Consider the following 14,706-nt stretch of genomic DNA (forward strand, 5'->3'; position numbering starts at 1 on the left):
TTTTTGCTGTGTATGTTACAATTGCCATGTGGTGACATCGCTGTACATGTCCCTACTAGACACCTAGAAATTGTTGCTACCCAATTTAAAAATGACATTTCCAAATCTAGATCTGAATGTATGTGATGCACACCAAACTAGACTTCTTTACTCTTGTTGCTATAACCACAATAGACAGAGTGGGGGTCAAGACTGAATATATGTGATTCCGGCATTTCATACAAATATCACTTTCAAATAATATTCATGAGATACATGTCATAACCTCGTTAAAGGTCATTAGCATATTGTGTACACAGTTGCGCATGTTTTGGGCCCCTTTTTCTGTATTCCACAATGCATGGATCATCAGTGAGGTCAATTAAAATTTATGTTACATGCATCGTCATGATCAGCACCGTCAATGAGGTTTCACCACATTGATGGTGCTGGACGTTGCCTTCATATTCGAAGCCCACACATAAGCAGCGCTACCAGATATATACAGCAGCTAACAAACCAGCGACTGCTGAGGATTTGTACACCCTCCCACTGTGTCATACGCTGTAATATGCAATGACAATCTTGGTTTCCCCATAACTGTGGATGTAAATTTCTACCGATGTATATAGCCTGGACTGGGATTGAATCCCGCTATTAAACCCTTATTTGTTGTGTAAATATAAGGAATAGTGAATAGCATCCTTTAATACAAAGTAAAATATTTATTTGAAAATAGAATTTCCATATTTCAAAAATGATATCTTGAATCAAATGTACAGCACTCACCATAGATGAATAATCCCCACAATAACACTCTTGACAAACTGAAAGCTGGGAATGTCACAATTACTAAATGGTCATTTTCAAGGTAATTGTAAATTTATAGTAATTATTACTTTATTGATGTAATTAAATTTATTGAACAATATTTATAAGTTGGTTTCAATTCAAGCATTACTGTCTTTAAACTCATTAGCTGAAATTCCATTACTCGTTGCCTTGCGATGTGGTTTGGTTGGTGTCTGCATTCCCATTGACAAGGCGATGTCAATTACTGGCTTGTACTTGTTGAACAAATTCATGGATATTGCAACTGAATCACCTAAAATAAACAACAATTATGATAAACTGCTGAAACCTATATTATAAATGGAAGACAAATATTTTGTGCACAAATTCTTTCAACTAGCAAAGCCAGCTACAAAATGTAGATGAATCAAAAATCAGAACATGTGCTGCATCACTACTGTCTCCTTTTAAATAAACATGTGCACAACATCAGTTTCTAGTACAATCAAAGAAGGCTTAGAAATAACTCCCATGTGCTGAAGATATTGGAGGCATGAAGTTAGCACATGTGCTTCTGTTAGAGCAAATACAGCATTTTAATAGCTGCAAGCAATGATCAAGGTGGTTGCAAGTAGCTATGGTTTAACAATTAAAGGGCGACAGTCGTCGTGTCACGTCCTGTTCGATATGGGACTCATAGCGACGCATACAACGCATGTAAAATACATTGTTTATTTACATGAAATTGGAACACGCGCTGCGCGACGACCACCGCGCTTTAAATATTTAATGAAATAATGACCTGATATGATGACTTGATATTTTGGTCATATATCTTGTCAAACAACAAAATAATAGCACAAGTTGCATGACCCTATCTGCAAAATTTGTTGAGATATTACAGATACATGGCCATATATAGTCATCTGAAACAATTAGTCATATCACATTGATTTCAAGCGAAAAATAACCAGGTCTGCACACTATCCCAGGGCATCTATGTGCATAGTCATGAATATAAAGTAAACAACAGGTTGAATTATGCTCAGATATTCATATGAAATCTACACACAGCAACAGTTGCTTACCTTGAGGTTCAACAGGAAAGACTGTTTTATCAAATGTCCATGCACTTTCAATCTTGAATACGTCAGCGTTGAATTTAGTTTGGTCAAAGGGAATATGTGATATCGTACTATTATAGAGAGAATCGATAAACAGACGCCATCTTGATTTGTAGTAACTGAAAAAACAAGCAAATATATATTGTACATCAAGTGTATAATATGCTACATTCTATTGTTTTAATGCCAGGTGTATAATAGGCTACATTCTATTGTTTTACTTGCAGGTGTATAATATGCTACATTCTATTGTTTTAATGCCAGATATATAATAGGCTACATTCTATTGTTTTAATGCCAGATATATAATGGGCTACATTCTATTGTTTTAATGCCAGATATATAATGGGCTACATTCTATTGTTTTAATGCCAGATATATAATAGGCTACATTCTATTGTTTTAATGCCAGATATATAATAGGCTACATTCTATTGTTTTAATGCCAGATATATAATAGGCTACATTCTATTGTTTTAATGCCAGATATATAATAGGCTACATTCTATTGTTTTAATGCCAGATATATAATAGGCTACATTCTATTGTTTTACTTCCAGGTGTATAATATGCTACATTCTATTGTTTTACTTCCAGGTGTATAATAGGATACATTCTATTGTTTAATGCCAGATATATAATAGACTACATTCTATTGTTTTAATGCCAGATATATAATAGGCTACATTCTATTGTTTTAATGCCAGATATATAATAGGCTACATTCTATTGTTTTAATGCCAGATATATAATAGGCTACATTCTATTGTTTTAATGCCAGATATATAATAGGCTACATTCTATTGTTTTAATGCCAGATATATAATAGGCTACATTCTATTGTTTTACTTCCAGGTGTATAATAGGATACATTCTATTGTTTTAATGCCAGATATATAATAGGCTACATTCTATTGTTTTAATGCCAGATATATAATAGGCTACATTCTATTGTTTTACTTCCAGGTGTATAATATGCTACATTCTATTGTTTTACTTGCAGGTGTATAATATGCTACATTCTATTGTTTTAATGCCAGATATATAATAGGCTACATTCTATTGTTTTAATGCAAGATATATAATAGGCTACATTCTATTGTTTTAATGCCAGATATATAATAGGCTACATTCTATTGTTTTAATGCCAGGTGTATAATAGGATACATTCTATTGTTTTAATGCCAGATATATAATAGGCTACATTCTATTGTTTTAATGCCAGATATATAATAGGCTACATTCTATTGTTTTAATGCCAGATATATAATAGGCTACATTCTATTGGTTTAATGCCAGATATATAATAGGCTACATTCTATTGTTTTAATGCCAGATATATAATAGGCTACATTCTATTGTTTTAATGCCAGATATATAATAGGCTACATTCTATTGTTTTAATGCCAGATATATAATAGGCTACATTCTATTGTTTTACTTCCAGGTGTATAATAGGATACATTCTATTGTTTTAATGCCAGATATATAATAGGCTACATTCTATTGTTTTAATGCCAGATATATAATAGGCTACATTCTACTGTTTTAATGCCAGATATATAATAGGCTACATTCTATTGTTTTACTTCCAGGTGTATAATAGGATACATTCTATTGTTTTAATGCCATATATATAATAGGCTACATTCAATTGTTTTACTTCCAGGTGTATAATAGGATATATTCTATTGTTTTAATGCCAGATATATAATAGGCTACATTCTATTGTTTTAATGCCAGATATATAATAGGCTACATTCTATTGTTTTAATGCCAGATATATAATAGGCTACATTCTATTGTTTTAATGCCAGATATATAATAGGCTACATTCTATTGTTTTAATGCCAGGAGTATAATAGGCTACATTCTATTGTTTTAATGCCAGATATATAACAGGATACATTCTATTGTTTTACTTCCAGGTGTATAATAGGATACATTCTATTGTTTTAATGCCAGATATATAATAGGCTACATTCTATTGTTTTAATGCCAGATATATATAATAGGCTACATTCTATTGTTTTACTTCCAGGTGTATAATATGCTACATTCTATTGTTTTACTTCCAGGTGTATAATAGGATACATTCTATTGTTTAATGCCAGATATATAATAGGCTACATTCAATTGTTTTACTTCCAGGTGTATAATAGGATATATTCTATTGTTTTAATGCCAGATATATAATAGGCTACATTCTATTGTTTTAATGCCAGATATATAATAGGCTACATTCTATTGTTTTAATGCCAGATATATAATAGGCTACATTCTATTGTTTTACTTCCAGGTGTATAATAGGATACATTCTATTGTTTTAATGCCAGATATATAATAGGCTACATTCTATTGTTTTAATGCCAGATATATAATAGGCTACATTCTATTGTTTTACTTCCAGGTGTATAATATGCTACATTCTATTGTTTTACTTCCAGGTGTATAATTGGATACATTCTATTGTTTAATGCCAGATATATAATAGGCTACATTCAATTGTTTTACTTCCAGGTGTATAATAGGATATATTCTATTGTTTTAATGCCAGATATATAATAGACTACATTCTATTGTTTTAATGCCAGATATATAATAGGCTACATTCTATTGTTTTAATGCCAGATATATAATAGGCTACATTCTATTGTTTTAATGCCAGGAGTATAATAGGCTACATTCTATTGTTTTAATGCCAGGAGTATAATAGGCTACATTCTATTGTTTTAATGCCAGGTGTATAATAGGCTACATTCTATTGTTTTAATGCCAGATATATAATAGGCTACATTCTATTGTTTTAATGCCAGGAGTATAATAGGCTACATTCTATTGTTTTAATGCCAGATATATAATAGGCTACATTCTATTGTTTTAATGCCAGATATATAATAGGCTACATTCTATTGTTTTAATGCCAGGAGTATAATAGGCTACATTCTATCTATATGTGTTCTATATGACATATGAGTGTGTAAGATATGTGTGTTGCATGTACATTCCGATTATAGTGCTACAATGATTTATATCTTACGTTTTCATCAGGCCTCCCCACATTTTATTAGCATAATCAAGGATCTAAGAAAGATGAGAAACAAAAAAAAAACTATTGACAAACTTATATATGTATTACTGTGAAATACATACTGTTTTGTATAAACAAAGATCTATTTCATCAATGAAACTAGACACTAGAGGGCGTATAGCAAACTTTAATTCAGACCTACCATAGTTTGACAATCATGTAGACTACGGTAGTATGTCTACAAACATAGTTCATGAGTTTTTTCATAACGGTTGACGGCTGAAAATTGCCACAAACTCATAGTTTGACCACTCACCTCTCCTGTAGGTCCCCACAGTGTGATCTGATTCCTGGCATTATACTCGTACAAATCCTTTTCCTGTTGACAGATTACAATTTTTCAATAAAAATATAACAATTATCTGTAGTGAGTTTCCTAAGAAAGCCAACTTTATTAATCTATGAAAGATCCAAAATGAATGCAAGGTACTTCCTCCATATATTTACGATTAAAATTAAGGACAAGAAGGGTGGTAAGAAGGTATGGAACAATTTAAATATACTTCTATTAATAATGCACATCAGTCATAAATTTTATGTCAACATTAATCTGGAATTATTGCATGTTATGCATACCTGGTGTGTGCTACCCTGGTCCATGGCTGACTGAATTCATCTAAACATACCTGGTGTGTGGTACCCTGGTCCATGGCTGACTGAATCAATCTAAACATACCTGGTGTGTGCTACCCTGGTCCATGGCTGACTGAATTCATCTAAACATACCTGGTGTGTGGTACCCTGGTCCTTGGCTGACTGGATCCATCTATACATACTTGGTGTGTGCTACCCTGGTCCATGGCTGACTGAATCAATCTAAACATACCTGCTGTATGGTACCCTGGTTCCTGACTCACTGAATCCATCTAAACATACCTGGTGTGTGCTACCCTGGTCCATGGCTGACTGAATTCATCTAAACATACCTGCTGTATGGTACCCTGGTTCCTGACTGACTGAATCCATCTAAACATACCTGCTGTGTAGTACCCTGGTCCCTGGCTGATTGAATTCATCTAAACATACCTGCTGTGTGCTACCCTGGTCCCTGGCTGACTGAATCCATCTAAACATACCTTCTGTGTGCTACCCTGGTCCCTGGCTGACTGAATCCATCTAAACATATCTTCTGTGTGCTACCCTGGTCCCTGGCTGACTGAATCCATCTAAACATACCTGCTGTGTGCTCCCCTGGTCCCTGGCTGACTTTATCCATCGTCCAAGCAGATAGTATTGATTTGATGACAAAATCAGATCCAGATCATCAAATAATTCCACTAATTTGTCCCCTTCTTTCCTAAACATTGTTTAAACAGACATTATATATTCATTACTGCATTCAGTGATATTTTCTTGTAGCCTATCATTAATGCCAATTGCTGACTGTGATCACATGGCTGAAAGAAAGGCTATTCACAGACTTCAATGATATTGCTTTGATCTGTAATAATTCATCAATAGAAAATGAAAATATGTACTAGTATTGGCTGAGTGGCAACATGACATATATGTCACAAATAACATGTGATATATTAAGTAAAATCAAATAGTACTTTACCAAGAATGACTGAAGTGAAGTGGCACTTATCGAATTCATGTTTTGAATAAATTATCATTGTTAATGTTTTCATGTAGAGAGGAAATAAAGTAAAGTATCCCAAGAATGAACGTAGATTCTGGGCTAACAAATCGGTATCACATTATACCACTTTTAGTTGTGTGATCCATTGTTCTGGCCGTTGGTTTATTTTTGTAAATCCACACATGTTTTTGTACACTGTTATTGTAAATCAGAACTTGCAACTTGGCTAGAACTGAGCAGCTTTAGTCAAGGTGCAATAAGCCTAGAGAGTTTTGAACAAGCAGTCTCTCGACTGAGATATAGCTCCGCTGTTATCAATGCATATTTTGATTAAAGAACTGAAGATATCATTAGAAAATAAACAGAAAAGTCGACCTAAGGTACCTATATGTACAATACCAAAGCAATCAGAGCTGTTTTCAACAAAAAGTCAAAAATATAACTTTTTACCAAAAATGATAAAAATATTCATCAAAATTATAAAATTGAAGATATCATCATGAAATGAACAAATCTGTGAGCAGTTCACCTTAGGTACCTACATGTATAACATAAAAGCAATCAAATCAGACGTTTGATTTTTAACAAGAAGTCGAAAATATCACTTTTTACCAAAAATGACAAGAATATTCATAAAAATTAGAGAATCGAAGGTATCATCATAAAATGAACAAATCTGAGAGAGGCCACATGTAGTAACTATAAATATAATATCAAAGCAATCAGACTTGCAGTTTTCAGGAAAAAGTCGAAAAAGTAAGTTGACGCGGACACCCGACAACGGACAATCACTCACCAAAGTCAACAGTGCATGGAGCTAAAAAGGTGGTCAAGGAAGATGTTTTGAAGTCACAACATCAACCACAGCTGCCTCTTACGATGAAGGTTTTGGGGATTATTAGAATGGTCAAGTCATTGTTATTCATTGAATTATTCTTTAAATTATTCATTGAATTATTTTTTTGTTTTTTCATGGTATAAGTCTAAAACACTCCAAGTCTAAAACTATCCAAGTCTAAAACACTCCAAGTCTAAAACACTCCAAGTCTAAAACTATCCAAGTCTAAAACTATCCAAGTCTAAAACACTCCAAGTCTAAAACACTCCAAGTCTAAAACTATCCAAGTCTAAAACTATCCAAGTCTAAAACTATCCAAGTCTAAAACACTCCAAGTCTAAAACACTCCAAGTCTAAAACACTCCAAGTCTAAAACTATCCAAGTCTAAAACACTCCAAGTCTAAAACTATCCAAGTCTAAAACACTCCAAGTCTAAAACACTCCAAGTCTAAAACTATCCAAGTCTAAAACACTCCAAGTCTAAAACACTCCAAGTCTAAAACTATCCAAAGTTTGGATATAAACCCAAAGGGTTGGTAAATTTTTCTTGTGGTGTTTCTATAATACAAAATACTTTGATCTTACTTGATTCCTGCAGCATCCTTTTTTGCCAAATATCCTAACACTGCTTGATAATTCACCAAGTAAGCGAAGTCTTGTAGGACCTGTCTGGTCACATCTATCAAATCATACCTTGAAATGTGAACAACAAACAAAATTAAAACTTAGAAACACCAAAGAGAATTATTTTTAAAGATGTGGGATTGTCAATAAGTAATCACAACCTTCATTTAGATTAGGGATGTAATAGAGTTTTCCTGGAAGTAAAAGAAATATTAATTATATTTCCAGAAGAGTCATTCTAAACCATTTTTATAGTAGAATAACTTCTGGTTTGTTGTACAGGTCTGAGTTTGTGTTCTACTAGACTATGGTGTTTGTTTTTACATTCGGGAAGTAAAATCTCTAGAATGCATAAATTTATAAAAGAATCATGAGAACTTATTGTTCATTCATATCGCATCTACAATCACAGAAAAAATTGAAGAGATCTGATGATCGAGTGCCCGCTGAGTAGTACTATTAACTGGGTTTGCGATAATATTCATTTGCTTGAAAACGGCTGAAATGTACAACGGACGACAAACCATAGTAGTTGTGGTAATATCTGACACTGAGAAACTTGTAAACATCGTATATTTCATGTTGTAGATAATATAAGGTTATAATTTGAACTGAATCGAGCTGTTTTAAGGCCTTGATTTACGAGCATAGAACGACACAGTTAAATTGTACAAACATGATTAACATAATCTCTGTTTGCTTGCTTGAGTGTGGTTCAAGCAATATTCCAAATAACAATATTTGCTTCGGTTGCTGTGTAAAGTGAACCCCACCAGTGATTTTCGGAATGAAGAAAGATCAGACGTTGCTGCCTCCACTGGAAGAGATGCTTCAAGTAGATATTATCTTATATCATGTACGATGGTAATTTGGTTTAATTTTAATAATTGAATGAACATCATGGTGTGGGGCTGCATTTTGGATTCAAACTTGAAAATGAGACCTCCATTCGTGCCTTGACGATTCACCTATCTGTAGTTTACCACTCCCACACAGAACACTAAAAGCTTGCTTCAACAGTTCAATATTAAGAATGTCGAGATCCACAAATCTTAAGGACCCTTCAACTAACTACCAGTTTCAATTTCCTGATCTGAATGTGATAACCACAAACTCAGTAGTGAAAGTTTTTTAGTCAGTATACTGAAGCAATTTGTGGAGCAAATAAAACTGGACATGTAGGCTTGTCTAGAAATCAGTCCCAGAGACTAACAATATTTGTTGTTATTTTACGAACAAAAATGACTTTAAGTTAATGTTATCACAGTGAACATTTTAATTTTAGGAAAAACGTAACCAATAACAGTCTTGAATCTTTACCTGAATGTTTCAGAGTTTTTAAGTGATGGTGTTTCCATGGTTGCATTCAGCATAAAAGACCATGCAGTTATGACATCATTCCAATCATACCATATCTGGAGGTAAGAAATGACAAATAAACATACAAGCTTTCTCTGACTTTCAGGTTTAGTTGAGTTCACGAGCTGTCACTAGATATCATAACTACAATGCCTATATCAGTTTCTGATTTCTGGTTGCATATACATGTATTTTCTTGTGGTAACCATAATAAACAAGCAGCCTGTCGGCTGAGATAGCTCCGCTGTTAGCAATGCAAATTTCAATTAAAGAACTGAAGATATCATTAGAAAATGAACAATATGTATCGTATTAAAGCAATCAGACTTGCTGTTTTCAACAAGAAGTGGAAAATATCACCTTTTACCAAAAATTACAAAAATATTCATCAAAATTAGAGAATTAAAGATATCATCATGAAATGAACAAATTTGAGAGAGGTCCACATGTAGTACCAATACCAATATATGTAATATCAAAGCAATCAGACTTGCAGTTTTCAACAAGAAGTCGAAAATATCACTATTTACCAAAAATGACAAAAATATTCATCAAAATTAAAGAATTAAAGATATCATCACAAAATGAACAAATCTGAGAGAGATCTACCTGTAGTACCTACATATGTAATACCAAAGCAATTTGACTTGTGGTTTTTAACAAGAAGTCGAAAACATCACTTTTTACCAAAAATTACAAAAATATTCACCAAAATTAGAGAATTAAAGATATCATTATAAAATGAACAAATCTGAGAGAGGTCCGCATGTACAGTAGTACCTATACATGTAATATTTAAGCAATTAGATTTGCGGTTTTTAAAAAGAATTCGAAAATATCACTTTTTACTAAAAATGACAAAAACATTCACCAAAATTAGAGAATTGAAGATATCATCATGAAATGAACAAATCTAAGAGAGGTCTACCCAAGGTACATATACAAGTATCAAAGCATTCAGGCTTGTAGTTTTCAAAAAGAAGTCGAAAAAGTTAAACATTGACACGGACACGGACGCCAGACACCGACGAACAAGCACACATATATGATAATCTCTGCTCGACAAAGTCAACAACAGAGCTAAAAACAGCTTATTGCAATTATAATTTTAAAGTTCAGCCATATGTATTAAGAAACAAAACATTAACAAAAGGTGGATTAAGTAAGGGCAAGCAAGGAACATGTTACAAAGATCCTACTTAAGTCCTACTTAAATCATACGATACAGATGCTACATCTATTATGTTTTGTCATGATTTAAGTTTTTGTTGACTTTATTGACTTGAGTGGCACATTTTACAGAATAAATCAGAAATGCAAGAGAATCAAAAACAGCTTTCTATCTTTGTAACAATTACTCACACAACTAATATGTAGTACTGGTATGATTGAGAAATACAATGGCCAGCATCGTAGCAAAAATATGGCAGTTAAACAAAATGCAATTTTAGTTTTATGCAAAAAATCTTAGCAATTTCCAGTTTTACGGGAAAAATGGTAAATGGATGATAACCAAAAACAGTGTTGGCATTAGTGTGATTTATTTGACAATATTGTTGTTAAAATTAGTTAAATCATGAATTGAGAAAAATAGTCAGCTTAAAATACTATTATGAGATCTTGGTCACATGACACCATACATGGCCCTTTAACCTAATCCACTTATCAATTCTAAGACTTACATCTGGTGCCATTGTTAACGTTGGTTTACGTACTAAAATAGCGGAACTAAAATCACCGTGACCATCAGTGCTATTATACACACTATGTAGCAACCGATTCCAAGCCTTTCCTACAATGTTTGATTTGATGCCATATCTGGACCAGGCATAAGTACTCAACCTGGGTAAGTATGATCACATGATCACATTAAAACATTATATTTTTATTCAAATTATATATATTATATGCAAATTTTGATGTTGTGCATATTTCAGAACAAATATCAGATTATGAATGTTTTTGTTATAAGTTTGAAACATTGAAATGTACATGTTTATTTCTTGTGCAGTACCAGAAACAGCTCAGCTTTTTGAACATCATTTTTATCATAAAATTTAGATATAACATTTAGACAATCAATCATGAGACAAGATTGAACATGATCCGCTCAGCAATACCAATATGATTCCAAAAACAGCATTCGTTATAAACAATCAATTATTTTGAATCAAATCTTCGGAAAAATGATGTGCATCAAGGACCAATTATGTTCATAACAAGTTTTGATGAAATTTATCCATGCACAACCAAGCTCCAGTTCGGGAATGACAGAAATGCTTGATTTTGGTAAATTTCAAGCATTAAAATGGCTGCCATTTGGCCATCTTGAATTGGATCATGAAACAACAGCATGTTCTTATGCATGATATGATGGCTGATGTATGTGTCAAGTTTGAATGTGATCTGTCAAAGCATGTCAGAGATATGGGTGGTGGACAAACAGATGATTGAAATTATAAAGCCCTGTTTTTGAATTAAGTCTAAATAAACTGACAGGCACTACTCATTGGTACATTGATCAACCATTATCAAAATTGCATTTAGTGTCTAACTTTTTGAAAAACAACTCAAACCTCAACCACACAAGATTTTAGAACATAATCAAAAAAAAAAAAAAAAAAAAATCATTTTCTTCACCACCATTTCAAAGAGGGAAAGTTATTATAGACTTTGCTGATTATAAAAAGCTGTATAATTATTCACGAGTATCTTAAGAATATTAAATAAAAAGCTGTATAATTATTCACGAGTATCTTAAGAATATTAAATAAAAAGCTGTATAATTATTCACGAGTATCTTAAGAATATTAAATAAAAAGCTGTATAATTATTCACGAGTATCTTAAGAATATTAAATAAAAAGCTGTATAATTATTCACGAGTATCTTAAGAATATTAAATAAAAAGCTGTATAATTATTCACGAGTATCTTAAGAATATTAAATAAAAAGCTGTATAATTATTCACGAGTATCTTAAGAATATTAAATAAAAAGCTGTATAATTATTCACGAGTATCTTAAGAATATTAAATAAAAAGCTGTATAATTATTCACGAGTATCTTAAGAATATTAAATAAAAAGCTGTATAATTATTCACGAGTATCTTAAGAATATTAAATAAAAAGCTGTATAATTATTCACGAGTATCTTAAGAATATTAAATAAAAAGCTGTATAATTATTCACGAGTATCTTAAGAATATTAAATAAAAAGCTGTATAATTATTCACGAGTATCTTAAGAATATTAAATAAAAAGCTGTATAATTATTCACGAGTATCTTAAGAATATTAAATAAAAAGCTGTATAATTATTCACGAGTATCTTAAGAATATTAAATAAAAAGCTGTATAATTATTCACGAGTATCTTAAGAATATTAAATAAAAAGCTGTATAATTATTCACGAGTATCTTAAGAATATTAAATAAAAAGCTGTATAATTATTCACGAGTATCTTAAGAATATTAAGGAAACTACAGAAAAAAGTTGATTGATTGATGATTATGCAATATACTAAAAAGTCAATTTTTTTGTGAGTTTATGATTTGTTGGCTGCATGTTTGTATGTCTTTCAGAATTGTATTTACGCCCAGCGGCTGACACAACTGAAAGTATTTTTTTCTAGAATTAGACCTCTACATACAGTATGAGTCACTGTATTTTCCATAGGTTTAAACTCACTTCTAAGTGAGGAAATATGTTATTTACAGGAATCCGCTGAATTTTCGCCATAAAACATTTTCAAGATTTGACAATTCAAAGCAGAAATACAATTTTACAAAAGTCAATACATATGTTCCCAAATATTTCATAAATACCATGATTCTTGAATCGCAAAATTCACAGAAATGTGTCTCTTGCTAAAAACTGAGCGGTGTATATAACAATCTTCGCAACTTGTATGACTTACGTTCTGTTCTAGATGTTTGGATGGTGTTTTAACAATTATGGTTTTACAATGATCTTTATGGCCGTCATGGCTGTTATACACAGAGTTTAACAATAGTGACCAGGCTGTAAATGTCAGATGAGATGTGTAACCATAGCGACTCTGGGAATAAGTCATTATCCTTTAAAAAAAAGACACAAAATAAGGCGTGTGTGGATAAGAAAGCATCTTAGTCAGAAGAATTAAGGAGGACCAGAAGAAAGGGGTTAATGGTTCCAGCCAGATACAGACAACTAACTTTGATATGGTCTGCAATGAATTTTTAAATGAGTATAGCAAAATAAGACAAGAACAGGCTGCTGCTGAACATTTAAGCGATCACAATCAAGCTTAGGGGGGCCATCAGAATGCATCATGGGAATGCACATCCAAGAAGAGAAATGAAGTACACAGTCACATGAGTCACACAATTATTACCACAAACACATGCACAAACCCATCACCATGAAACATATGTAGAAATATGATTGACATCATCAATTGTGAATGACATAAATTATGGAAATCATAATAAAAATCATGAATGTGTGTATGAAATCATAAATTATGGAAATCATAATGACATCATGAATGTGTGTATGACATCATAATTATGGAAATCATAATGACATCATTAATGTTAGCCTGACAAGTTGGCGTAGGTGGCGCCCTGGGCTGCTGCGATCCCCAGCAGCAGTCCAGGGTGCCACCTACGCCAACTTGTCAGGCTACATTAATGTGTGAATCACAAATTATGAAAATCATAATGACATCATAAATAGTAAATGACAAATTATGAAAATCATAATGACATCATAAATGGTAAATGACAAATTAAGGAAATCATAATGACATCATAAATGGTGAATGACACAAATTATGGAAATCATATTGACATCATGAATGTGTGAATGACATAAATTATGGAATCATAATGACATCATCAATGTGTGTATGACAAATTATGGAAATAATACTGGCATCATAAATGGTGAATGACAAATTATGGAAATCATAAATGGTGAATGACACAAATTATGGAAATCATAATGACATCATCAATGTGTGTATGACATAAATTCTGGAAATCATAATGACATCATGAATGTGTGAATGCCATCAAATTATGGAAATCATAATGACATCATGAATGTGTGTATGACATAAATTATGGAAATCATAATGACATCATCAATGTGTGTATGACATAAATTATGGAAATCATAATGACATCATGAATGGTGAATGACATAAATTATGGAAATCATAATGACATCATCAATGTGTGACTGACATAAATTATGGAAATCATAATGACATCATCAATGTGTGACTGACATAAATTATGGAAATCATAATGACATCATCAATGTGTGTATGAC

General features: G+C 32.2%; 1 protein-coding gene across 3 annotated transcripts in view; it reads right to left on the reverse strand.

Moving 5' to 3' along the window:
* Positions 1–684: 684 nt before the first annotated feature.
* Positions 685–14,706, reverse strand: part of LOC102807630 (alpha-N-acetylglucosaminidase-like) — a 32,356-nt gene continuing 18,334 nt past the window's right edge. For 2 of the 3 annotated variants that reach the window (XM_085503808.1, XM_085503809.1), the window contains 8 exons: positions 13,307–13,466; positions 9,352–9,446; positions 7,993–8,100; positions 6,163–6,283; positions 5,243–5,305; positions 4,936–4,979; positions 1,860–2,014; positions 685–1,084 (listed from right to left, as the gene is read on the reverse strand). In XM_085503808.1, coding sequence (XP_085359934.1) covers positions 930–1,084; positions 1,860–2,014; positions 4,936–4,979; positions 5,243–5,305; positions 6,163–6,283; positions 7,993–8,100; positions 9,352–9,446; positions 13,307–13,466 — 901 coding nt within the window. In that variant the 3' untranslated portion in view covers positions 685–929. Of the gene's footprint in view, positions 1,085–1,859; positions 2,015–4,935; positions 4,980–5,242; positions 5,306–6,162; positions 6,284–7,992; positions 8,101–9,351; positions 9,447–11,072; positions 11,233–13,306; positions 13,467–14,706 lie in introns of all 3 variants that reach the window. The other variant, XM_085503810.1, reaches the window with a different exon arrangement.

This window comes from Saccoglossus kowalevskii, chromosome 9, assembly GCF_978046115.1.
Source record: "Saccoglossus kowalevskii chromosome 9, keSacKowa6.1, whole genome shotgun sequence".
NCBI lineage: Eukaryota > Metazoa > Hemichordata > Enteropneusta > Harrimaniidae > Saccoglossus > Saccoglossus kowalevskii.